Source organism: Lytechinus pictus, chromosome 2, assembly GCF_037042905.1.
Source record: "Lytechinus pictus isolate F3 Inbred chromosome 2, Lp3.0, whole genome shotgun sequence".
NCBI classification, from domain to species: Eukaryota; Metazoa; Echinodermata; class Echinoidea; order Temnopleuroida; family Toxopneustidae; genus Lytechinus; species Lytechinus pictus.
In genome coordinates this window covers 33,421,340-33,447,660 of record NC_087246.1, presented here as the reverse complement: position 1 = coordinate 33,447,660, position 26,321 = coordinate 33,421,340, and the positions used below count along the sequence as shown (strand labels likewise).

The window sequence follows — 26,321 nt, the reverse complement described above, 5'->3', positions numbered from 1 at the left end:
CAAAATGACACCGAGTTTATAACTGAACGACCCACTGATATTCAACTCTGTGGTTTTTCCAAGATATGAAACGACACGTTTGAAGATTTAAACAAAATCAATAATGAATCACTCAGTATTTAACAAGGGTAGCTACTTCATTTTTTTTTGCATATAAAATTTAAAAAAACAAAATAATAGAAGAAATTTATATTTAAACTAAGGTATTTGGTAAAAATATATATTAAAAAAAGGACACTAGCGGATCTACGGGGGGATGCACAGCCGGCTCGTGCTTCCCTTTTGAGAGGCACAATTAAAATTTGTAATGTAAAAATGCCGTTAAAACACAAGTGTGCCCCTCTTTTCAAATTTGAAAGTGAGGACTTTTTTTTTTTGCTTTTCAGATTTTATTGTGGACGAAATGTACTTAATTTTTGGTTGAAACCCCCCTTTTTTTTGCTTGTCAAATTTTTCCTCGGCAAAATGTGCTCCCCTTCTTTGGAAAAACCTGAATCCGCCCCTGTACAAAGAGTATCCACGTAAAAAAAATACGAATATAATATATGAAAATTCACCTAGCACAACTCTGACTTTGCCCAAAGACTAGCATTATGGAGGATTTAGAGGATAAAATATAATCATTTCAGTAAAAAAAAATGTATGAAAAAAATTTGCTGTTGTAATGATAACTTCGGCGCAATCAACGGCCGAGAAAAGAGGGAAAGCTTAACGGCCTAATGGGTGCTATACATCGCCTGGAATAGGTGAAAAGGCACGATTTCAAATTCATATATAATCAATGGTATTTTCATCATCTTTATTTTTCTTGTGTTTTTCAGCTGTAGATTGTCAAGTATCGGCATGGAGTTACTGGGATGGATGCAGTGTACGTTGTGGCATTGGCATCAAGACGAGAACACGATCAGTAATCACACAGCCACAAAACTCAGGCCAGAAATGTCCACCATTGCGACAGGTCAAAGCTTGCTTCAGCAGTTACTGCGATATTACCAATAAATACGGAAATAGTAAGTGAATATTTGAAATAAATTAATTTTGATTTCATACATAATCTCTAATGGAAACATCTGAGTTAATTAAACCCGAAATTGACACTTTAAAGTGATCATATCACTTTGTTCTGATTTAAAAAATTATCCTTTTGGTTCCTGAAAATGGGCTAAACATTAGGCTTATAGTGTAAAAATACCATCCCAAAAGTTTCAAAGTATTATATTTACAGGATCAATTTTAAAACCTTAGAGATGTAAACCAAAGTTTGAAATAATTGGGAGTTGGTTTCAATGACTATGTGTATACAGGGAATCTGTGCACCACAACACATTAATTCTCTAGATGAACACAGCATGACCTACATACAGTGTGTACAAGGTATACACTGAATGTACAGTGCAGCTAATAGTGTGTGTATAGGAGATGCACAAAACAGAAGGCAGTCAAAATAGCCAACGGACTTTTTGAATTGGAGAAAACTGGTCATAAGCTGAACCCGTCTACTAGACGGTTCTCAAAATCAGGCTAGTAAATTGCTACTTGTATCTAAATTAGAGTTTTTCATCCTATATTGTGGTCTGTTTCAGGGTTTTTGAGGACAAATACAGGCACTCATACGCACGTTTCAACTCAGTTTGAGAATTTTTTAAATCAGCTGCTCACAAAGTTAAACGATCCCTTTAACCGAAAGCTAACAGTAAAACTGTATCGTATTAGGCTGGAGTCGAATAATGGCAGGTTCCTAAACAATGTTATTCTCATCGTCGCCAAAAGTCAGACCGTTAGGATAAGTATGAGGTTAAGATGAAAGTCGTATATTAATCCAGAATTTCATAAATGATTAATTTCTTTGTGACTCTTCATGTTTATGTTTTCTTCTAATATAGGTGTTGCTTTAATTTTACCTTATCATTTGGGAGTGAAACGCGACGAAGCACAACACAACGCAGTCAACAACTTCTTTTACCGAGATCGAATGACGTAAGTTTAACTTCAATTGGTTCAATTGTCAAAAGGAGTTTTATTCAATCGAAGTTAGGAGGGGAATGAGAAGAAAAGGAAACATATTTGTTAAGGGGTAGAAAAAGAACAAGAACAAGAAGAACAAAATAGGAGATGATGAAGAGAAAAGAAAGAGGAGGAAGAAGGTGATGAATAAGAAAATTTCGATTTAATTCAATTGTTTATTCCATTTCCATTCAAAACATAATACAAAGTAATATAAAATAATATAAAGCAAGTACAATTTTACAGACGAGCATTCTTACTTCGTAAAAAAAAGTATAATATTGAGCATAAATGGAAATGAGGGGGGTCCACTAAAAGCAAAGCTTGTAAAGTGTGGATCCCCTTTGAAATGAAGAAAATATTGTCGACTTATTCATATATGCGTATATATACAGGAAAGAAAAAAGAGAAGGAACAAAAAGGTCGAAATCATATTGATGTAAACATAATTACTGACCAAATGCAAAGCTACTCACACAAAAAAGAGAGATCCTAAAATGAACGCAACCAAAACGGCTGCGATAATGAAGATTGACTCTGACGTCATAAACAATCACAATACTAGAATAAATCATCTCTGATGTTAAACTTTCGTTTTTTATTCCTTGCAGATTCAAGAGTTACTGTGTATATTTCAAAGTAAGGCATGTAAACAAACGTTGTTATACAGATAGTGAAAGTTGGACATCTAGTCTAAGGAAACGTAAGTATTCCAATATTTTCTCTATAAAAATGGTGAGGATGAAATCATCCAATATTCAGTAAAAAGGGTACTTGAATTTTTTTTTTATGACATATCAGAAAAAAAAAATCATGTTTTACTATTTTCCCACAAAATTGCGTAAGAATTACACAGCATTGGCGTTCTTTAACCAAACAACTCTGTTGCCTGTACGTTGTTTCTTAACATTGGTTAAAACAGATTTTGCAGTAAACATATATATATATATATATATATATATATACCCCACTCGAAAATACACATATTTTAGAGTCTTTAAGTTCTAAGTTCTGCCATGTTTTAGATTATTTAATTGTGATTTCAGGTGATAAAATATTAAATTAAATCAAGTGAGTTGCTCTGGGCTCACAGAATATTGTAATGTTGTAGTTTACATTTAACACTCAGCGTGAAGGAGTGCATTTTGTGAAGAGGGTTCACTAACTTTTGAGCACAACTGATATAGTTCACATCCACTTTTTAATTCATCATGTAGGTCATTCAACACCCCACCCTCCCCCGATCGGTCCACTCATCAACCATCCATGCAACTTTGAAAATGAAAGAGATTATAAATAACCGAACGTATAAAGGGTAAAAAATGTTTCGGTTTGGAGTCTGCATGACATTAACCCATCGTATAGTATTGAACTGTAGACCTTGCCGTGGTTGAGTGGTCAGACGACTCACCACAGGCGACTTGTTGGCTCTCTTAATGACTGGTGAACTTACACCTAGCCATTCATAAAAGACACAACCCTTCAAACGATTATGGAGACGTCACATCATCACGATTATTGATAAATGATTTATCGAGCATGGGATCAATAGTGACTAATGATAATGATGATATACGGACAAGTGATAAATTAGTGAAAATCCCTCGCCAAAGTAGAAGTCACAAAATTTGAGATATTGAAGAAATTAGTACAAGTTTACAAAAGAAGTTCCTAGTCTGCGATCACCAATTTGGACAGTGGATCAAACCTTAATGATGGAAAAGGATTAATGTAGCTATATAGACTCAATTTTTTCAATGGTATACGAAGAAAATAATTTTTGAAAGTGATAAATGTCTTCTCCAACATCCTTTTTTCATAATTCCTTAGGACAGCGGTATTCGTCAAAGGAAGATTCTTTTTTTAGGATTAGGAATCATTTTCGTCGAATAATGAGTAGGATAATAACTGACAAAAATGATAAATCGTCCGATCATAATGCTCTTCTTTTCATCACCATGATCACATCGCTTTTTCACTCATGGAATTTGGTTCTATAATGTTTTTCATTTTGGTATACTTGAATAACTTTCCATGAGGCCATTGAACTGATTATGTCCGACAATAGTCCAAATGTCAATAAGTATATTTGAGAATCTATTTTTTACTGCATGGTCTTCAGTAGTGGGAACCAGATGGGGCAGATTGTCCTTATGAATTTCTAAAACGTACAAATTATTGCATTTTTTTTTATAGATTCTTTGATTCCAATGAAAATGCTTCGTTATCAGCTCTCTCGCTTCGCTCCCTCAGTTTGCATTCGTAAAGATTCTTTAACAAATTTGAGTATTTTTATCATAATGGAAAAAACTGACCCAATCTAAGGCTAAGGTCACAACCCCCAAACTTAGCCTGTCGGCGACCGGGCGGCGAGGTTTTAGCAAATTTCGCCTGGGCACCGAGCGGCGGCCGTCCGGGCACCATTGGTTTTGGGGCATCGCTCGGTCGCCGCTCAAGATTTAGCACGGAGTTAAATTCTGGTGGCGCCTGCTCACTTTTCACTCGACGCCCTAAATACGTTCGGTACCCGGTGCCGTCCGGGCGCCGACTTAATCGAGCGGTCGCCGTCGCACGATTTATGTCAAAAATTGAATTCGTTAGATCAAAGGCTGTCGAGCAGTCATTGGCCGGTCTGAGGTCGGTCGATGATCTCGCGGCGAATTCAAGATCGGCCGTGCGATTAGTTAAAAATAGGCCGATGGCCGGTGGGAGACCGCCCGGGAATCGGTGGTTCGTCAGCCGATCACTGCTCGGACGCCAAACATAAAAGTTCCCCGATTTGACCTAGATTTGGCCTTGAGTAATGGGTAATGGTTAGTTCGGCCACCGATAAGCCTTTTTACAGCCCGCTCGACTTCTACAAAAATCGTTGGGCGATGCCTAAATTCCAGCGGCTTCCGAGCAGGCTACTAATCGGTCGGTCGTCGGTAGCCTATGCTTCAGTCACAACTCAGAGCGGCGACCGACCAATTAGTAGCCTGCTCGGGCACCGCTCGATTTCAGGCATCGCCCAACGATATTTTAATTCGCCGCGAAATCATCAACCGATCTCTGAGCAGCCAGCGACGGCGACTAACCGGTGACCGCTCGACAGCCTTTGATCTGACGAATTTTTACCTAAATCGTTCGACAGCGACCGCTCGATTACGTCGGCGCCCGGACGGCGACCACCCGGGCACCGAGCGTATTTAGGGCGGCGAGTGAAAAGTGAGCAGGCGCCGCGAGAATTTTAACTCCGCGCTAAATCTTGAGCGGCGACCGAGCGATGCCCCAAAACCAGTGGTGCCCGGACGGCCGCCGCTCAGTGCCCGGGCGAAATTGGCTAAAAAATCGCCGCCCGGTCGCCGATCAGGCTAATTTTGGGGGTTGTGACCTTAGCCTATAGTGAAGTCTGATGAGATTCATAATCACGTGTGTGTATGTGTATTTTTGTTTGGTGAGTTTTTTAATGTTATTGTTTAGTCTTGTTTTTGTTTTATTAGGTAAACATTTCCTCAATTTACCTCGATCACACAAATAGCTCCATGTTAGATTTAGGTCATTGGCACCCATTATATCACACAAATAGCGAATTTAACGGCTGGTAGCAAGATATCTATGTTATCAAGTTCCAATTACCATTAAGAGATCATTTTCAAGGTTATCAAATAATATCCCGCTCATCTTTATTAAAGGAATAGTATCTCACCATTTTACTTGAAATTACAATTTTTTTTCTAAGGACGGAGCTTGCTTCATACAAAAACAGTAATCTTAGCCCTCGGCCTGTCGCTAAATGTTGAGGATATTAGATGAACTTTATGATGAACTTAACACAAATCAATATCGTTTTACACAATCCTCTTTCTTTTGTGACATTGTTACAGCCGCCAATAAATTGGGAATTGTGGCGCTGTCGAAACAAGGTTTCCCAAAACGCGGAGTGCTCGCGGAAAGTGCTTAACCTTTTATTTAGGGAAATGGGGGTTCAAAATATAGCCAGAGGCGAGAGAGCATGAAATTGAGCTATTTATCTTCTTCTCTATTTCTATCTGTGGTTTTGGGTTGATTGTGTCAGACGGGAATACCTGTAGAGACAACTTCGTATTAATTTTCAGGAGCAAGCACGGTTATACCAAATGAATGAAAATATAAATAAAAGGAATATGCTTTTGGGAAGTGATCAGTCGGAACATCGTCTTATTGATAATGTATGTCTGCCGCAGGGAGGAAGGGTGACGGTGCTTTTAATAAAATATAAGGAACAAAAGGTGAGCTGCTATGTTTGTGGTCTTTTACATGTACTTTGTGGTTTGTCCCGTCAATTGAGGTATGACAATTATATGATTTGCGGTCAAAATCGGACGTGAACTTAATTCGACCTCTCTAGAATTTCGTGGGATATAGTTGACATGCTTTTTATGAAATTATAATTTTGCTTGTTATTTCTTCGAAACAACGATCATAATTATTCTCACAGAGTATAAGGGGCTTTGCAACTTTGACTATACTAATCAAGTGACTAATGTCTATGACAAACAAAATGTTAATCATTTTCTTCAAGGTCACGGCGTTCAAGTTCAAGTTCAGTTTTTAATCAATACATCACAACGACGTCTCTAAAGGCTCTACATCGTCGATAATCTCTTTCAAAATAATCACATCCAGTCATATTCGACTAGATTGTAGCAGTCAATGAAATTGACACAATTTAGTGGAAATAGCAAGCGTTTACTACGTAATGGAATCGCACGCATGCAATGGCACTATTTAATCAAATTGGCAATTTTTACCAATGTTATAACAACTTAAAAAAATAAAATTTTGACCGAAATTGTGTCAGTTTCAAGCAAAAAAGAACTATAGAGATCATACGGTGTGATGATTATTTTAGTGTAAGATGTGGGCCTATCATTGTTTCGTAACTCGATGAATCATCCTTTAAAAAGTACGAGTCAACTCAACGAGTATTTACATCCCTCAAAGGTGTTTCTACTCCATCGTTGATTTTTTTTTCCTCCAGGTGGAAGGAATACTTCTGTGATTCAGACCCCTCGGAGCAGGGGGTTGCTTCCAGGGGTACACTGAAGGGCGTTCCCGCGGGAAAGGGGTGTATGGGGGTGTTTGCAATTACCCCTGTTAAAACCTAAGCCTCTTAATAAACTTCCACCGTCTCAACCTTTTGCACTGACATACATATAATTGCTTTATTTATTGTTTAATCATTAGAAACCGCTTAACCATATAAATTAAAAGGTGAAATTATAGAACATTAGCTGTTGTTATGTTAACCTGTATGATCAGGAGTTCTAGTGAAAAAATATATTGTTTTACTCCAATGACTAATAGTCTTTTATTGATTTGGTCAGAGACTATTTCTAAAACATTTATGACTGTCGCGTGAGTTTATCAAATCTATGTCATGTTCATTTTCACGTTGAAATGCATTGTCCTGTGAATTCATTATATGAAGTTGTCTAAACATGAACTGAAATTATCAAGAAACCTTGGAGGTTTAGCAATAAAATCTAAGTCTTTGGGTAAAGCAAATGTCTATTGGATTTAAAAATCCGTTTTGGCGATATGGTACACAAGCTCACTGGCGGATCCTGGGGGGGGGGGGGGAAGCTGGCCCATGCGCCCCCCCCCCCCTTTGAGAGGCACAATTAATATTTTTAATATAGAAATGCCGTTAAAACAGAAGTGTGCCCCCCCCCCCCCTTGAAAGTGAAGGAGGGGAACTCTGACCGAAAATACGATGCATTTTCATCCCCTGATTGTTATCATTGTTGGTGTTTTTTTATAGTTTTATTTTTACTCCAATTCATGAAGTAAAATTATTGAATATGTTTCGATTGGATGCACCTGAAATTCCAGTTTTCCATTTGAAATTCCGACAAATGCACAAATTAGATTAAAATTGTGGTTTCAAAAGCGTGTTTTTGTGTACACTTTTAAAAAGGTTGGGCAAAAAAGGGTAAATTTTTAACCATCACTGGGCAACATACTGTCCACACAACTATTGGTTAAAATCTGTCCAGAATATATGTATTTTGACCAACATACAATACCCAAAACAGTGGACAGTATGTTGCCCAACATTTTAAGTGTGTATATATCTTTTCAGAGTTTAATGCACTAAGAGAACCTCCCTGGATAACCGATATATTAAAGAATTACTAAGCGATTACATAACTGTCATTAAAGATATAATGATGCGTGTGCCATCCGTTATGTTGAAAGTGTCATAGAATAAGGGGTCGTGGCTTTCCCACTTTTTGTTAATGTGTGTGTTTGTGTTTTTTTTCCTTTTTAATTTTTGTTTTGCTTGTGTTGGTTTTGGTTTGGGGGCATTCTATGGGATGACATAGGGTGCGAATGAAGTACAAGTATGTCAATATATACATATATATGCAATTGAAATCACGAGACTGTATACGGCTTCGGCAGGTAACTTTATTGGCTATATTAATGGGTCAGACAGTATTAGGCACTAATCAAAACGATCTTTTTCTTTCAACGCTTTTAAATTACATGATAAATTTGGAGAAAAAAGAACACTTGAAGAATAAAATTGTAGTGGTATTTTTTTTTTTTTTGGGGGGGGCACCTTATCCAGAACATTTCAATGAGCACCAACAACTGAGAAATATATGTCTTCATGATAGAAAATGACAAGAATATATTCGACAACTCTGTAGATATTCAAGAAAATTTAGTGCTAGAGATAGTGATGACGAGATACAAACTACAACCATTGGATTGAGGAGGAATATCAGCCACCCTGCCCCCTCCCCCTCCCCTGGGTAATTGCCTCTATAGTTTATGCCAGTGTACCTATACAGTATAGGCTGGATCAATAAATTCGCATGTCGAATTATTGAAATGTGATAACAAACGATGATGATGATGATGATGAGATTCGACAATACTGACCACTGAATTTAGGAAGAGCACCCCCCCCCCCCATAAAAAAAGTACGGCATTACGTGTGTCAGGATAAATAAGTGGCCTTGCCAACTAATAGGCCTTCTGTGATCTTCAGGAAACACAATGGATTGTTTCCCCAGGGTTGGGAAGGTCAGGGGAATGATCTTCACTAAAATGAGTAACAGCTCCGGGTAACAGTCACAATAAAGAATATAGATAGAAACAAAATGAAATAAACCATTTTGTCTTTGGCACAAGTCCACGGTTTGTGAATGATTGAAATAATGGCTCTTTTATTATAGCCTTTCAAAATGCTATCCAATGTGGTGTCATGAATAAAGGTAATGATAAGTAATGAGCGAAATTGGCCTTACTTTGTTGGTGTAACGGGTTGTGACGTGAGAAAGGAAGTATGTTTAATGAGACATGCCATGTAGCATTGTTTCGAAACAAAGTGTAATGATTTAGTCACCTTTCTTGCTCTCTCCCTTACTCTATGCCTCTCACCAAGGGCGAAAATCTCTCCCTAAAGGTATATAGGGGGACCAGGAGCTGGAAAATTTGACAAGCAAAAGCAAAATAAAAAAAAGGGTTATCACCCCATAATGTCAGATCATCTCGACCAAAATAGATTTGACATGCAAAAACAAAAGGTTATCGTACCAAAAAATAAGGTCATCTCGTCCAAACTTCATGTTTTATTTCGATTTTGAATGATGTATTTCTTTCCATCATAAAAGACAAAAAATAGTAGGGGGAAATTTGATATTGTGTCCCCCTACTATTTTGGGTAGGGGGACGCGTCCCCATGTCTCCCTGGGATTTCCGCCCATGCCTCTCATCCCCTCTCACTCACCCCCCCCCCCCCTCTCTCTCTCCCTTGTCCTCTCTGTGTTATACATACTTATGTAATGGCCTATAACACTGACTTCCTTATCTGTAAAAAAAAATCATGTAAATTGGTTACAATGTTGTTAAAGGTAGCCTGCTGCACAAAGGCGTGACGAAATCATCAATCATAGAAATTTAAAATCAAATATAGGTCCATGGTAGGAATCTGACTTTTGAAAGTGGAAAATGGACTTATCTCGAGTCAAATTTTCAAAATATAAACGAAATCACCTCGCTATCATGTTTTACCGTACCCGACCTCCATTTCAAGTTATTTATCAATTTTACGACTCAATAAACAAATAGAGGCGCTCATCAATCATAAAAATCTAAAAAGCCATTTTAACGTGAATAAACTTTGAGTGGAAGAAATGAAGCCTTGATTATTTTGTGTACCGAAAGGTTAAGTTCACTGCTTGGATGAATACGCGGGAAATGATTAAAGTGCATAAATTATTTAGTGGAATTAAACGCTCGTTCCTTTTGTAATCTCCGTGTAAATGAAATGTAATTTGGGCGCATCAAAGGGATGGGTCGCTTTCGGGATCATTCTTCTGAGATAGCGATTGTCGAAAAGAATGATTTATCTGAGTTTTTTGTGAGACGGTAAACTTGTGCAAAATCTGGTGCCAGAAATATTATGACAATATTGCCCGTATACATTGTGATCTATATAAGCCAAACGATTGTGTAGGAGCAGTGTCGGTTTTTAGGAAGCTATGGTCACATATTATATCGATTGCTCGTGAATGGTAAAAGATTGACAGTCGAAATTAAAATGAAGGAGGCCCTATTTAATCTATATTTTTAATGAGTTTGTTCACCTCTTGCCGTGATCGCAAGAACAACCAAAATAATAGCAAAGTCCATTTGAAAAGTAGGTGTTTACGTAAAGCACTGTCGTCAGAAAAAAAAAAATTTCCAGCAAGCTTTGAAAGATGCCAACATCTTTAGGGCTATATTGGAAGAAAAAAAAAGTTCAATCAAGCTTGTGCAAACCTGGGAATGTATCGTTTAATTGGTGTATCGTTCATTCCGCCCTCGATTGGACAGACTGAGATCTTACAGTCCACATTCTTATTCAATGGAGTATATGATGTAGATTTGAATTGCTTCGGTAAATATTGCCCATGTCTGCTCAACAGTTACTGTCGTAAATCACCTACAACGTATTCACCAGGGAAATATTATGGACACGGGTAACAGAGTTTAAGGTGAACATTGGGAACAATTTGTCAGCTATCAAGAAAATAAAAGTTTACATTTCTTATGTCTAATAAACACACATGTTTTTGCTGGGATTGACATATCAATTTAGTAACATTTCTGTTTAAAAAAATATGACGCTTGGAATGTCTAGTTTACAAATACGTCGAATGACTACGTGTAACTTTTTAGAAGTTGACTTGGCAAGATACCTTATGTCGTCACGTCGACTTGACAAGATAGCTTATGTCGTCATGTCGCCAAAGTTACAAAGTTAATAAATCGATTTTCACGAGGCTATTAAGTCTATTTGACAAGATAATGTATGTATTTATGTCGCCAAATTACACAATAGATACGTCGATTTGATGAGATCATTAGGTCGACTTGACAGGATATCTTATATCGTCATGTCACCAAAGTTACACAATTAATACGTCGACTTGACAAGATACCCTATATCGGTATGTAGACTTACAAACATAATAAGTCGACTTGAGAACTTTAAGTCAACTTGACAAGATATCGTATGTCGTCATGTCGCCAAAGTTACCCAGTTAATACGTCGACTTGACAAGATACCCTATATCGGTATGTCGACTTACAAACATAATAAGTCGACTTGATGAGACCATTCAGTCAACTTGACAAGATATCGTATATCGTCATGTCGCAAAAGTTACACAATAATACGTCGACTTGACTAAATACCCTTATATCGGGATGTAGAATAAAAAACATAACAAGTCGACTTGATGAGACCATTCTATCGAGTTGACAATATATCTCATATAGTCTTGTCGCCAAAGTTACACAATTAATACGTCGACTTGACAAGATACCCCTATATCGGTGTGTAGAATTACAAACATAGAAGTCGACTTGATGAGACCATTCTGTCGACTTGACAACATAATATCTCACCATTTCGTCAAGTACAAGCTTGTGTGTTACACGATTATCATTAAAAAAATTCGTTCTTTTTCTCCATCCACCACAGCAAAGATAGCATGTGTTGAGTGTGACCGCCCCGCTTACGGGACCGACGGCCATTGCAACGGTGAGGGAACCCTCAAAGAGAAAACTCGCTTCGTCGCTGTCGACGTCAAGGGTTGCCGAGGTCGTTGGATACAGCAATCCATCGAAAGTGACTGCAAATGTAACACCGGAGAAGATTATATATTTGTTTAGTAGATGATTAATATTTACCCTCTCGTTATATTATTATAACTCGTAATGATTCTTATTCTATAGGCTGTATTTTTCTCGTCTCTTTCTTTAAGTTCTTAACTTTGCTCCATATTTTCGATATGTATTTTTCGCTCGGGTACTGTAAAATAATTATTTGGATGATAGGCGTATCAAGACCATGTGAGTTTCATAAATGATGTATGCCATGTTATTATCACATATAAATTACTATGCGATTTTCAGAATGTCTTCGCATTTACTGGTTTTGAAACATTTTCCTTTTTCTTTTTCTTCGAAGTAATGCAATACAGGTTTGGATTAAACTTAAGCCCACCACCGACATATGTCTGTATCAAACAAACACTAAAAACAAAATAATTTAGATAGTATGTAATAAATTTATTTGTTAAAATTAAAGCTAGTTGAAACATAATCAATCGAAACCAGTATCAGTTTGATATGAAAAAAATGATTGAAAAATACCTATTTTTGTTTTGACAGAGTAATTCATATTTTATAGGTTAATGTGATTAAATGTTATAATTTTGCATAATGAATGTATAATATTTCACAGCAGTCCATTGCTTTACATAGACATAATTATGTCAACCTTATTTGACTGCTAAAAAAAAAAATCGTTTTTTATATTAATGAGTATATTGGCAGATTTCATGAGAAAATTAGCTAAAAATGTCTGATGTCTAGTAAAATTGGTAGACATTTCCAATGTAATAATAAAGAATATTTAATTGTGTAGGATACAATATGTTACTGTGTATAGTAGTTACGTAAAATTCAAGCAGATTTTTTTTATCACTTGAATTATTTAAACTGTATTGACAATGTTTAACTTAAAATCATGGTCTTGATACATTACATAAAATGTTTTAATGTGTATTAGAAAGAGGTAATTAAAGAAAATTATATTCAGCAATAAACTTTTAGACGTACAGCAGAACACCAGAAAGTATTCATACGATCCGTTTTCAAGAATTTGGACCAAATCGGCAACATCTCAGTCAAATTTTTGTATTGAGTCCTGTAAATATTGGTCTGTTGAGTGTTTTTATACACACTTTAGTCAAACCGGTACATTTTCGGCATTACTATTTGAAACGGTGAGGCGTATACACGGTGAAACAGAGTATGCGCTGTTTCATTCTATCGAGTTATGATAATAGGTATGTTTTAATGCTGGTTACACGACAAGTGTTTAATAACTTCGCGAAGAGTCTTATTGATGTACTATGTTATAAAGAACACAAAATGTTGCATTTTATGTGAAGGTGCTATCGTTTGTCACGTGTATATACTATTTTCCCCTGCATGTTATTAATGCCTTTTAGACTTGTATTTATATTGAGATATCATTCGTTTTGCATATAAACATTTATCACTAGCTTCTTACTTGTATCGTTCAAAGTTTATAGCGATAGAACTGCCATTATGTATTATTCTATTAAAATGGGTTTTTATTGTTCTGCTGCACGTTCGAAATCTATCTTGGTTTTTTTTTCTTTATAACTATGATGTAGATTTCCGAGGGAGTGTTAGATTTCGTACTGTAAAGAGGAAAATATTTTTTTCAACTGCTGTGCTTTTTAATGATTGAATCTCAGATAGAATAGAAGAGAACTTTAAATTTGCTATCAATATTATTTATTTCCTTATTTGCTGACCTTTGCTTTATTGTTGTATGTTGAACATAATCACTCTTTATATGTGTCATGAGTGTTATGCAGTGGCGGCTCCAATGGGGGAGGGGGGCAGGAATTAACCTCATCTATGCTTTTTCAAGAACTAAAAAATAAAGCATAAGGAGAAAATGAATAAAAAGTGGAAGGGAAATAAAAAGGAAGAAAGTAGAGCAGTAAAAAAGAGATTTGTGGGTCGTCCAATTCTAAAATACCGTGATTGTCAAATTAAGGTTTGCTCTCTGTAAAGCGTCACTTTTATGTGGTCTCCTCTCCCCCTCTTTATAATTTCGCCCCCTCTCCTTCCTTACTCCTTTCCCCCTTTTCCCTACTTTATCCTCTTGTATATTTTCTTTACACCAAGTCACCCTCTCTTCCTTTCACCCTCTTTCCCCTTCTTCTTCCGTCTCTTTTATTTTCTCGTCAGCTTTTAGTAAATTCTTCTATATCTCTTTCCCGTTTCGCCCCGTTTTTCCTACCTCTTCCTCTTGTATATTTTTCATCTATTATTTTTCCCCCTTTCACTTCCTTCACACTTCAACCCTCTTCCTTCTCTTTTATTTTTTTCTTCACCCTTTCATCAATTTCGTCACCCTCTACTTTCCTTCCTCCTCTCATCCTGTGTTTGTTACTTTAATTCTCATATATTTCTTTTCATCTTTTCCTCTTCCCTCAATATTTATCCCATCGGTTTATCCCTTTATATATCACTTTAGTTCAAAGATAAGTAAAACAAACGAAAATCGAGCTATACGTCATTTCGCGTTTAAATTTTTTTTATCTGTGTAATGTCATAGTAAATGGCAATCAGGATATCAGGTGAATTACAATTTATAAAATACTCATTTGGAATCAAAGAGCAGTTTCATTATACCTCATCTTAAAAAGAGAATAGATGATTTTTGTCCTCAGATGTGAGTTTTGTTTGAATGTCCGGCAGTTTAATGGCAATAAAGTGTGTGTGGTATACAAAGAAAAAAAAAACAGTGTGTGAATGTTTTCTTTTGAAACATATATATTGTTTTTGTACTGTAAATCAATCATTTATAATTCCTTGAAACAAAGTGATTCATTTTGCATTGGTATTGAAATAGAAGCTTATAGGAAGACGGGGGGGGGGGTCTATTGCTAAAACGCCGATTCATACGAGTCCATTAACAATAACATTTCATTCTTTATTGATAATTTCCTACTTTTAATCAACTATACAAATGTCGAGGAAATGAAGTTTAAGTTACAAGGGAACAAAGATTTGTCTAAGGTAAAATACATTATTCATTTGCAGGAATTCAATTTCAGAACAATACAATCATTAAAGTTTTGCAAAGTCTTGCATTAATTAATTATAAACCACTCAGGCAACACTGGGCTTGACATTAGCAAATGATTTATGAGCAATGATGAAAAAGAAAGAATTACCTCGATCAAACAATAGCTGAACAATCAATTCAATTAATTTTTCAAGCAGTAGATCGACTATTCGCAAAACGAACTCGTTAAAAAATGAATTTACCTAGGGCAGACGACCAATGCATTCACCAGTTAAACGATACCGATCAAAGGCAAATTTTCCTTCGATGTCGTACCACACACAAACCCGCGGTCCCAGTGCGATGGCGGGAAGAATGTGGACGTGTGTTTTCTTCGAGGGATTCCAACCCCATTGGACCAAAAATAGTCCAGTGTTGACACATCGCCGCCTGCCTAGGATTCCTCTTACTCATAAACTGATTTTTACATTAATGCTCGTTTGTCATTGTCGGCTATAAATAGGAGTAGTAAAACGAGGCGGAATGAAAAAGGTTATATTATCTGAATGGATTTACAAGTTTGATCTGGGTCAAATATAAATACTGAATAAGTATATTTTCTAACAAGAGTAAACGAAATCTGCGTCACATATTTTCTGTTGTTCACTATCCCTTTCTAGTTTCCCTTTTATTCTTTCCTTCCTTTTATATTCTCTTTCTTCCATTCGTTTTCCTTGTTCCTTTCCCTTTTTGTTTGTCTTTTTCTACTTCTTCTGGTCTTTTCATCCTCTCTTACCCTTCTTCATCTTTCTCATCCAGCTTAAAAAAAAATCTACCCATCTTTCTCATTTTCATCTCCCTTCCCTACTCTGCAGCCTCCCTCTTTCTCTCTTCCTCCATCCAAATCCCCCCCCCCCCCTCTTTCCCACTTTCTGATCTCTATACTTGCATTTCTTCAATAATCTATTCTCCAAAACATCATCTTTATGACAATCACAACCTTCAAACACGAGGAACGGGTTAAAAAAAAAGAATCTTCAAGTGACAAAAAAGTGTTAGAATTACTGGGTTTATCACATTTATTTGTACGGAATCTTTCCCTCACATAATCAAGAGAACATGAAAACGACATTTTTCCATCTGGGGCCAGCAAGTAACAAAAGAGGTTTTGCACACGTAAAAATGAATGAATAAGAGAGAGAAAAATCTCCTTTGGAATAAAAATTCATACCAACATTCATTTTAACAGACAAAATCCTGATGTGTAAGTGCTTTTCCTACTTTTATATCATTTAAGGGGCAGTTCTTGCAGATCATTAAAAATTGTTATATACCTATTCATCTATTTGCTTCAGTCATGTGACTCATATTCATGGTTTTCAAAACTAACAAAAAGTTTGATTTCCTCTCTAAGATTTGATGATACTAATTGAGAATTTGAATTAATGAAATGTATATGATTTGTTGGTTCTGCTAAACAAAATATAGAAGAAAAAAATCTTTCTTTTTATCTAAACAAACAAAAATATAGCAGAGATCCAAACATGAAGAGCTCGTGACATACTTTAGACAAAATACTCTGGAGCTCTTCATCTTTGTCTAAAGTCCTGAACTATATTAGAACTATCGCTACAGCCAGAATGCAGCAATATAACAGATAAACTCTCTTTAAATGATTCATAAGCACATTCAAGGGCGATTCCACTGTCATTACCGATTGGTCCACGTCGGTTCCATACACCATTTATCAAATATATACCATTCAAAACTACTTCACGTCCTTTTAACACTACTTTCTCAACGGTCAGGAATGAATTCAGTAGACGAGACTATTTTCTCCACGAGGGTCCACAAAATAATATATCATAGCTTCACAAAACAAAAATATAATAATAATAATATGTGTATGATCAGTATTGTTATAATAATGATAATTGTTGATATTGACAATAAAAGACTACATGATATATAGTAATATGGTCCATTCATTCGAATAACTTCCAATGGGGATAATTTACATTTTGTTTATCTTATAGATGTATATTTCTGTTTAAAATGAAAAAAAAACTTGAACAAAATCTTTCATGATCATGTCTTGAGTTAACAACCACTTTTTCCTCCAATTATTGAGAATTTTTTACTCCTTTAATAACTATATTATATCACATCCTCAATTTGTGCTCATTTTTTATTCAGCTCAATTTGATATTTCAATTCCTAACAGTTTGGATGAATTTAATTACAGATTGTAAATACAATTATTTCTCTTATTCTCAAGAATGCCATCAAAATCTGATTAGAGCAGTAAATTTTGAATTCATAATAAATCTCTGAGTGAAAATAAAAGCTGGGCTTCAATAATATCTAAACATATTCTTAATTAAATTCTTTTCTGGACAAGTTACAATATCATTTCTCATAAAAGCTGGGCTAGCATATGCAGACATTTACAAAGCACGACAATGAACTGACAATTAGAAACACAAATAACAGTACATTCTAAATTCTTCCATATAGCTTTCATTCTTTCTTCTCTATGGGAATTCCCCTGTAAAAAAAAGAATGGGGAAGTACCCTAAAATTGACACACAAAATCTACTTATACAGGAATCCCTGGAATTTTGTCAGAGCGGTCAAGTTAACCAACACCCCTTTAGCTCTCAGCACTAAAAATCTTTCCCGATTCTGATGTTCTTTTTCACAAATAATCAAACACAAAGAGTCTTCTCTTAAAATACATTTGACAAAAAAAAAATCAGTTCCCAAATCTGGCTCGGCAATGAATTCAAGAATATCGCAAAATACAATCTAGTCTCTTTCTGGCCTGCCAAACATCATATAATAATCCACCTCCTATCATGGACCACATAATATAATATCAATTACATAAAAATACAATATATAACTAAGTGTACTAAATATCACAATTGGAAAGCAAAATGGTTTGGTTTTCAATCCACAATAACAAAAAGAAAGTGAAATCATATTCATGAACGTATATAAAAACTAAATCTTGAACAATCTAAACCTACTCTGATAAAGTATGGTATTATGGGACCACATGACCCAAGAGCTTGGTCTCAGATATTCCTCATCCCATATTTCCTTTTATCCAATTCATACACATGACCTCCTTTCCATTTATTTATATTAACTATTATGAAATGACTTGCACATAATTTTATTTATATATATATATATATAATCACAAATTCATGTATTCCTGTTCTGATGTGACCAGTTCTTTCCAGCAGTAAGTATGGAGGATGCTCTGTCAGAACATAGCATCTCATTCTACATTGATTTGTACATCATTGTATCTATGTATAGAGCATACATATAAAATATGCAAATATAGTTCACTGTATGTCATCCATATAACAATCGTCATCCAGAATCGCCTATCCCAATCTCCCTTTCATTTCAAAGATAGAAGAACTTGCTGGCTGAGCGAAGCATTCGGTACTGCAATAAAAAGAACTTCAGGTACCGCCCGTGACTATGATTGGGTACCAGAGGCGTTGGTTGGTGTACCGGTGGTTTGGTTATATGATACCCCCGGTGCAAGTTGATTACATGTGTTACATACCATAGTAGCCAGGTTGTGCACCGGGCATACCCATACCCGGTGCCATGCCAGGCACCATGCCTGGCATCATACCTGGTTGAGGCGGCATCCCTGCTGGCATACCTGGTGCCATGGCGGGACCAGCGGTGATCATGAGCTGTGGCTCATCTACAAAGACATGAAAAGGAACAAGATTTGTTAAGAGTTGATGGGGGTTAATAGCTTACTGCAATGCAACCAAATTTCGGTCAGCATTTTTTTTTTGTGCTGGAGTTTCTGCATTTTATTAATAAATCAATAACAAATATAAAAAAACTTGATACAATAATAATGACATAAATGAGCACATTTTTGTGTGACAATCGAAAAGATAAATAATGTATAAGACTGAAAACTGTATTATAAATAAAGCATGTAAAAGAGTAAGTAGGGTAAAAATGCAAGGGCCAGCTATAATAAGCAGTCAACTACATTTAGAAATACTCCTTTCTTTCTGTTAAAATGCCTATCTAGAAAATGTCTGCTATGTTGGTTTTAAAGAGAATTAATAGGATCAGAAGGCCCAGAAGCGAAGACAAATATCTAAAAGTCTGGAGAAACTATCAAGACCACATTTCTAATCCTGTTTTTTTAATGACTATGAATTGGTATTTTGGACATGACTTGAGATGTACACACACAAAAATTTGGCATAAATTAAACAGAACAGATGTAAATTGAGTGATTGTATCACAGCTGCATTAGAAATTAATCATACCACTAATATGCACAAAGGTACATTATAGTAAAACAGAGCCGCATACAGATTTGTTTGAACTAGATAGCTTTACATCTGATAGTACAGCACTTACTCCTTGCCTTGCAATATAAATGCCATGGAATAAATTGCACTTCATGATCTTTTCATCTCACACAACTTTAATCTGCAAAAAATATGCTGCTTGTCTTTCAAATAATTTCCCCGGCATACTTTGGAAAATGCAACTATCAGTTATGATTGAACGGAAATTGTGTTGAATAGCTCAAGAGTCCTGCAATATATGAAACTCACCAACTGAGGGCTAAGCAGTAGACTATATGATGTTTGCAACCAAAAAATATGATGCTGTTGCCAAAATATGAATCAATATACCCCCATCCCTAATTCACATGTGTAAAAGGTGATAATTGAAATAAATACTCACTGTATACGAGGGGTTGGTTTTCATTCGATTGCTCTTCTTCTTTCCTCTCTTTCTCTGACTCGGCAAGTCGGTCAACCTACAAGATAAAAAGATCATTAGATGGTACATTTTACAAGACAATAAATTCAGGATTCAAACATCGGCAGGCTGCAAGACATCTGCCAATGAAAAAAAATTAAATTCAATGAGAGCTTTGTAATCTATATTTATGCTCCATTGTGTTTTTTTAATATTTTCTTATTTTTTTCTTTCTTTTTTTTTCTCTCTTTGAATCTTTCCCTATCCAAAGACTTGAATACATATTGAATATAAATCCCATCCATTCTTATACAGCAACAGTTGAAGGCAAACTCCTTTGTCGCTTGACAAGCAAATAATTTCTTCCATTCTGAAAGGCGTACATGGGCTATCCAATTTCATGAAATAGAGACCAAATTAGAATCAAAGTCAACAATACCAGATTCAGATTTAATAAGATGTTGAACAAACTTGTTAACCTTTTTTCCTTATTGATATCACTTTTGCAATTAAAACCAACTTGATCTGAGGGTGGTGTACCCATTTGATGTCTAGAATTTTATCATTGAATTATCAATAATTAAACACCAGCTAAAGTGCACTCACCTTTCCCAAGTATTCCCTCATGACCTGAACCATGTAAGGCATGGCAAAGTTCATGATGTCGTGCCTCCACGCAAGCTCCAGTATAACGTCCGGACGCAGGAGATCGTAGCAGTTGAAGAGTGATGCGCTGAAGCACTCGTGGTTGTTCTGCTCGAGGAACCAGTTGACGAGTTCTTCGGCGATGTCGATATTCCTCGACTCGCATGCGTATTGCATTGCGTCCTGGGAGCGTGAAGAAGAAGAGAACGAGGGCAGTGTAAGGTGGGAATCAGATATGAAACACAAGTCAAAATGCAGAGACAAAACAATGTCACTGCAGGCTCTATACATTCCACATTCCTGTGCAATTTCCTTAAGTTCTACCTAACAGCATTTTTCATTTGTTGACAGTGGTTCCAGCAACAACTTTTTCAATGGGAATTGCACAAAGAGAAACTAACCTACTACCTAACCTCAAACCTAAACCCATCAGAATAACTTGAGGATACATCGCATTTACCCAGCCTGGCAAGTAAGATAGTCTCAATCTCAACAGTATCGGCTAAGAATCAAACCCATAATCTCCCTTCCCTCAGGCGAGCGCTCTGTTGTTTATCATTTATACATCTTCACATTATCTCATACCAAACCCAAGCCCTTATCCCAATCCTCACAATATTCTGAAGTGAGCCTTCAACCCTAATCCTAGGTCTCCATAGAAGTTATAGCAGGAACAATTGTTGCAAGAGCAAATGTTTTGTCACCAGTATGTTGGTGGGCCAATAACCAGGACCCTAAACCAAATAATAATAATAATCCGCTTTTATATAGCGCTTAATACATTGGAACGATGTGTCTAAGCGCTTTACAGATATATTATTACCCTGGTCATCGGATTCAATCAGTCTGTCCCGCACACAATGTATGCACATCCTCCACTCCCTGGGGAGTATTCCAGTCAGACCCTCTGTGTACAAGGCGAGAGTCAGAACCACTACACCATGGCTTCTATTATTAACGATTGATCATTCAGTCAATTTGTACTACCGACTGCACATGATGATCAATGCTATTTATCAATCGTAAAAACCAGCCCTACGATCATCGCTACGCTTTGTGTTACCAGACCCAGAAAGTTGTACTGACCTTGAATAACCTATCCTTCTTGCAGAGTTCAACGGCTTGCTTCCAGCGGTTGTTACGCTTGTAGAGGTAAGCAGCGATACGACGGAATTCAATAAGTTCATGTTTCTCTAGGTTCTGGGCGAGGGCGATGTTGTCAAAGTTATCGAAGGCGTCGATGGACGCCTTCAGGCCCTGGTAGTCTTCCTCTTCGATCAGGAGGTCATTGAGGGCATCGTTTATCGCCTGAACACAGAAGGGAATAATAAATCATCAAAATCGAATAAGGATTTTTCCCTTACTGTAATGAAGTCTGACAACACTGGGAAATAATCTTTTAATCAATTTCTGTCACATAATCATTTGAACCTTATTTACTAAGCTTCGTCCTTAAAAAATGGCAACATCAGTATTTTTGTTTCATTGTAGCAATTGTTCATTAAGATTTTTGGGTATCTAAAATAAATAAAGATTGATTATACACCCATTTACGGGTTTCACAATTTTTCATGGAGATATTGGTGTTCCCACTACATTGCCAATTTAGAGATCGAATCAATTATTTTATTTTGACATAACTTATACATCTAACAAAAGTAATACATATGAAGTGGGATAAGTGTAATTAGTCATTGGTCCTCTTGTGCATATTTTGCATGATTTTAAGGGGCTCAGCATCAGAGATGACTGGACCAAACAACAAGTGGTCACTTGAATTGACCATGATGATGCAATGTAAGAAGTGATACTACTCCAAGACAAAGATTTTTTTTTCAAAATAAGCAGTGGACAAAGAAGACGAGCATTTCTGAAATGGCCTTCACACTGCTAATATATTAAAATTTGAAACAACTGAAATATGAAGAACACAGATCAATTTGTAACTTATGTCAGTGTTAAAATGCCGCAGCCTTTTCAAATACCGAGATCAGTATACAAAATTCATTCATTCACTGCTAAGAGTACCACGGGTGAACACAAACGACTCGACTAAACCTTTCTCTTCCTCACCTTGTTATTGTGGCTCTGTACTTGTCTGAGGTAAGGTTTGACCAGTGGCAGTTGCTTGAGCTTTTCAAAGAGTCCGACGGCTCGGGTGTGGTCCATGCGAGGAATGAGGACCACCAACAGGTCGTTGAGGAGCATGGGCTTGTAGTCCAGGTAGAATTGGATGGCCTTGTAGTACAGCTCAATGTTGGCAACCTGGTTCATAAAAATCAATCAAAATACAAAGTTGACCTGAACTGAATTGGATTGAATCTTTTTTTCAATTCACACTAACACTCAGAACAAAGTAGAAAGCATAATATACAATCCAGAAATGGCACAGAAATAATACGGGGGACAGAAAACAGAGGATAAAGTCAAAAGACAGGAACCCTTGCTGTAGTATATCAACATAATCTACATATACATTAAAAAAAATAATATTCCTAGGACACACACTCGATGTTGCCTAAATCCTTGAACCCATTTTATAATTTGCCTCATAAGTAAGTTGAATTGTAAGTTTTTTTTTGTTTTTTTTTCTTCAAAATAGAATCTGTAGATCCTAATGAGAAGTTTGGTACCAAAATACCCAAGCAGTAAAAAATAAAGTGATTTCCATCCTTCTGTTTGTCAACCCTCATACTGAACTCAATCCTAAAACTCCAAATTCCCGACGGATGTACCTTAGTGATGACATCTTTGAAGTGGGTTTCTCTCCATGCATCAGTAGGGTGGGTCATCATGGTGACTATGGCGTTATCATATTCCTCGTACTTGTCGTAGAGGAACACCAGCTCCGCCCACAAATGAGCTTGCTCTGCTGCACGAAGGACCTAGACAAAAGGGACGTGTATAATGGTTACAGGAAGTGCTGGAATCACAGTGTGAGTTAAATCAATGGAAGATAAGCAATTAGACATTGATGCTAGTTGAAGTGATGTAAAGAAGAAAAAAAATCAAAAATCTCAAATTGGCACTTCTGCATGGAAGATGGCGTTTGTTTGGCCGAAAATTTCTTGAGAAGTTTTCCTTTTTTTTTGCCTGATTAGAGAAGTCAAAGATTTGAACTCGATGTGCAAAATAATTTTTTTTTAAAGTTTGGTTAAAAGGGCTTGCATTATACATTCTCCCCAATAAAATGGGTTGCACATTAAAAGAAGATATCATCACAACTGTATTTTAAAATGAAAAGGAATCACAGAAGATTTTTTTAAAATATATTCATTTGGTTCACAAAGAATTTTGAAAAAAAAAAACTCAGGTATGAAAAAGGAATGATATTAAAGATATTTTTCATGCCCATCCCTACATTTGGAATGTTATTAAATTACAACTCCTTTTTTTATCTGACATGTGAATAAATACCTTTGGAATGTTGACACGTGACCAGAAGAGCTCTAGATGCTCCCTCATCTTGGATGGTTTGTATTTAGAGTAGAGGATAGCCAACTCGGTGAACATGCCCATGTGTGCCCGCTCCAAGCCCAGCGCCGCCTCGAGGAGCTGGATCAGCTCCTCAAAGTAGCCCCGGTCCTGGTAGTAGTTGATGAGCTCTTCGAGTTCGTCGGCGTGGACCACGATGTGGAGACCGCACATCTGGGCCAAACGGAACTCCTCGCCGTCCACGCAGGAGAAGCACACCTGTGAGGTGGGAGAGGCAGGAGTGATGAAAGATATGATGGATTATATCAGCATGGAATTCACATGTCAAGATTTGTTACAAAGATGTAATGCCAAAGCTCATGTTCATTTTTACTACTCTTGATATGTAAAATACAAAATCCAACAAAAAAACATATAAAAATTACAAAAGTTCAACATAACAAACCCTTGAAATGATACAACAACATATAATAACATCAGGGAAATTTTCAGTCTCTATACCATCTACACTACTTTGTATACTCCAGGGGTATGGACCTTTTCCCTTGTACATCTGCACAGTGGAGAATGATTTTCAATCACAGATGGGATTTATTTTTCCCATCAAAAGTTTACTCTCATACTGGACAGAATTAAGTGGGCAGATAAGGAAGGCATTTTAAGGTTAATCATATTATGCTGATAAGCCCACATTCACTGATCTCTTCGGAGTATAATCAGTAACATGTTGGAGTTCTAGGTCATCAAAGGTTCCTGCCTTTGTACCAAGCAATACAACATCACCACCACATGGTCGGTGAGGAATGATATGGTCTGGTTGCAGCTTCAGCTGCTAATGTGATAATTTGGAAGCATGTGACCAAGGTCAACGCTATGGATAGTGTAAAGACCATCTGATAAAATAGGTTGGGTCAGAAAGGGTTTGCTTGAAATGAGATCAGTAATTATCCAGGAATGTCAAGTATTAAATTGCATCAATGATGTAAACATTTGTACTGTCTTCCGGGGGGGGGGGGGGGGGGTTACATTTTGTTAAACAGTTTTTATAACACCAATATACTCATAATGCTAAAATGCTTTATAACATTAACATTTACTGTCTCCTATGATGTTTAATTTTCGCATACAACAGACCCACAAGAATTATAACATAGTTTACAATCTATGTCTAAGTGATCTAATTTGAAAATAGATACAACAGAGACTTGATGTCCTATGAAATTAGAGATCAATAGAAAGAGAGAGAGAGAGAGGGGGGAGAGGGAAAGACAGAAGGGGGTATTAATAAAGAAGATGAAGCCGCTCCTGATCACATGATTGGATGTGATTGCACACCTGACCATGTGTTTATTTTGCCATACCCCAAAATTGACTATGATTGGTAATGATAGGTCATCAGTAAAGTTTTATGTCCAGTCATTATTTTGAGATGAAAAAGATTTTGAATAAATACAGATCCACATAACCACCATATAAAACAAATTATGCATGCCATTTCAATCAGGCATTAGCATAATCACCCACACCTGTTTCATAGGTACCGTGCTTGATGTTCTTGCTGATTTGTTTGATATGTATGCATGAAACTCACCTCTTTCCATGTTCGTGTGCTGTTGGCCTTGCGAGCGCTGTCGACGGCGGCCTGGTATTCACCGAGATGGACAAGGGTGGATGCCAGACGAGCAAAGTTGGAGACATTGTTGAAGAGTAGCTTGGCTGCTTCATACATGCCTTCATTATAACACCTGTCACCAACCTGTGATAGGGAGATTAATGGTAGAGATATTAATGATAGTGAGATTAATGATAGTGAGATTAATGATAGTGAGATTCATGTTAGAGGGATTAATGATAGTGAGAATAATGATAGAGAGATTGATGATAGTGAGATTAATGTTAGAGAGATTAATGAGAGATTAATGATAGAGAGATTAATGATAGTGAGATTAATGATAGAGAGATTATTGATAGGTTAATGAGAGAGATTAATGATAGTGAGATTTATGATAGTGAGATTAATGATAGAAAGATTAATTGCAGAGAGATTTAATGATAGAGAGATTGATGAGAGATTGATGATAGAGAGAGTAATGAAAGACATATGGATTGATCTAACGCTTCAGCAATGAAAGTGCAATTCTTAAGGATACATACCTCATATATAATATCAAATTGTCATTACTATTGACTTTACCTTAGCTATCAATCATTTCAGTAAGTATAGCTATACACATGTACCAGGTCATGAAATATTCATTGGCAACAGGCGACTAGCCTTGAAGACATCCATCAAAGCCCTTTCAAATGGATACCAAGTTCGATGCAA

General features: G+C 36.4%; 2 protein-coding genes across 3 annotated transcripts in view; one reads left to right on the top strand and one right to left on the bottom strand.

The window, feature by feature from the left end:
• Window positions 1-315: 315 nt before the first annotated feature.
• LOC129281199 (somatomedin-B and thrombospondin type-1 domain-containing protein-like) lies at window positions 316-13,859 on the top strand. Its single transcript, XM_064095608.1, has 5 exons — window positions 316-358; window positions 822-1,010; window positions 1,884-1,977; window positions 2,616-2,707; window positions 12,011-13,859. Exons 1-5 carry the CDS (start codon window positions 316-318, stop codon window positions 12,199-12,201), a joined length of 609 nt encoding a protein of 202 aa, XP_063951678.1. The 3' UTR covers window positions 12,202-13,859.
• Window positions 13,860-16,200: 2,341 nt separating this feature from the next.
• The window catches only part of LOC129254373 (clathrin heavy chain 1), a 45,419-nt gene continuing 35,298 nt past the window's right edge, over window positions 16,201-26,321 (bottom strand). For both annotated transcript variants that reach the window (XM_054892833.2, XM_064115491.1), the window contains 8 exons: window positions 25,587-25,751; window positions 23,978-24,253; window positions 23,296-23,445; window positions 22,634-22,825; window positions 21,647-21,868; window positions 20,522-20,743; window positions 19,898-19,973; window positions 16,201-18,881 (listed from right to left, as the gene is read on the bottom strand). In XM_054892833.2, coding sequence (XP_054748808.2) covers window positions 18,727-18,881; window positions 19,898-19,973; window positions 20,522-20,743; window positions 21,647-21,868; window positions 22,634-22,825; window positions 23,296-23,445; window positions 23,978-24,253; window positions 25,587-25,751 — 1,458 coding nt within the window. In that variant the 3' untranslated portion in view covers window positions 16,201-18,726. The remainder of the gene's footprint in view (window positions 18,882-19,897; window positions 19,974-20,521; window positions 20,744-21,646; window positions 21,869-22,633; window positions 22,826-23,295; window positions 23,446-23,977; window positions 24,254-25,586; window positions 25,752-26,321) is intronic.

Excerpts from the sequence above, each read along its gene's own strand:
- LOC129281199 (XM_064095608.1), top strand. The coding sequence starts at position 316 with ATGCCGTTAAAACACAAGTGTGCCCCTCTTTTCAAATTTGAAA. Across the intron at positions 359-821 it reads CCCTCTTTTCAAATTTGAAA|CTGTAGATTGTCAAGTATCG; the intron begins GTGAGGACTTTT and ends TGTGTTTTTCAG. Across the intron at positions 2,708-12,010 it reads GACATCTAGTCTAAGGAAAC|CAAAGATAGCATGTGTTGAG; the intron begins GTAAGTATTCCA and ends CATCCACCACAG.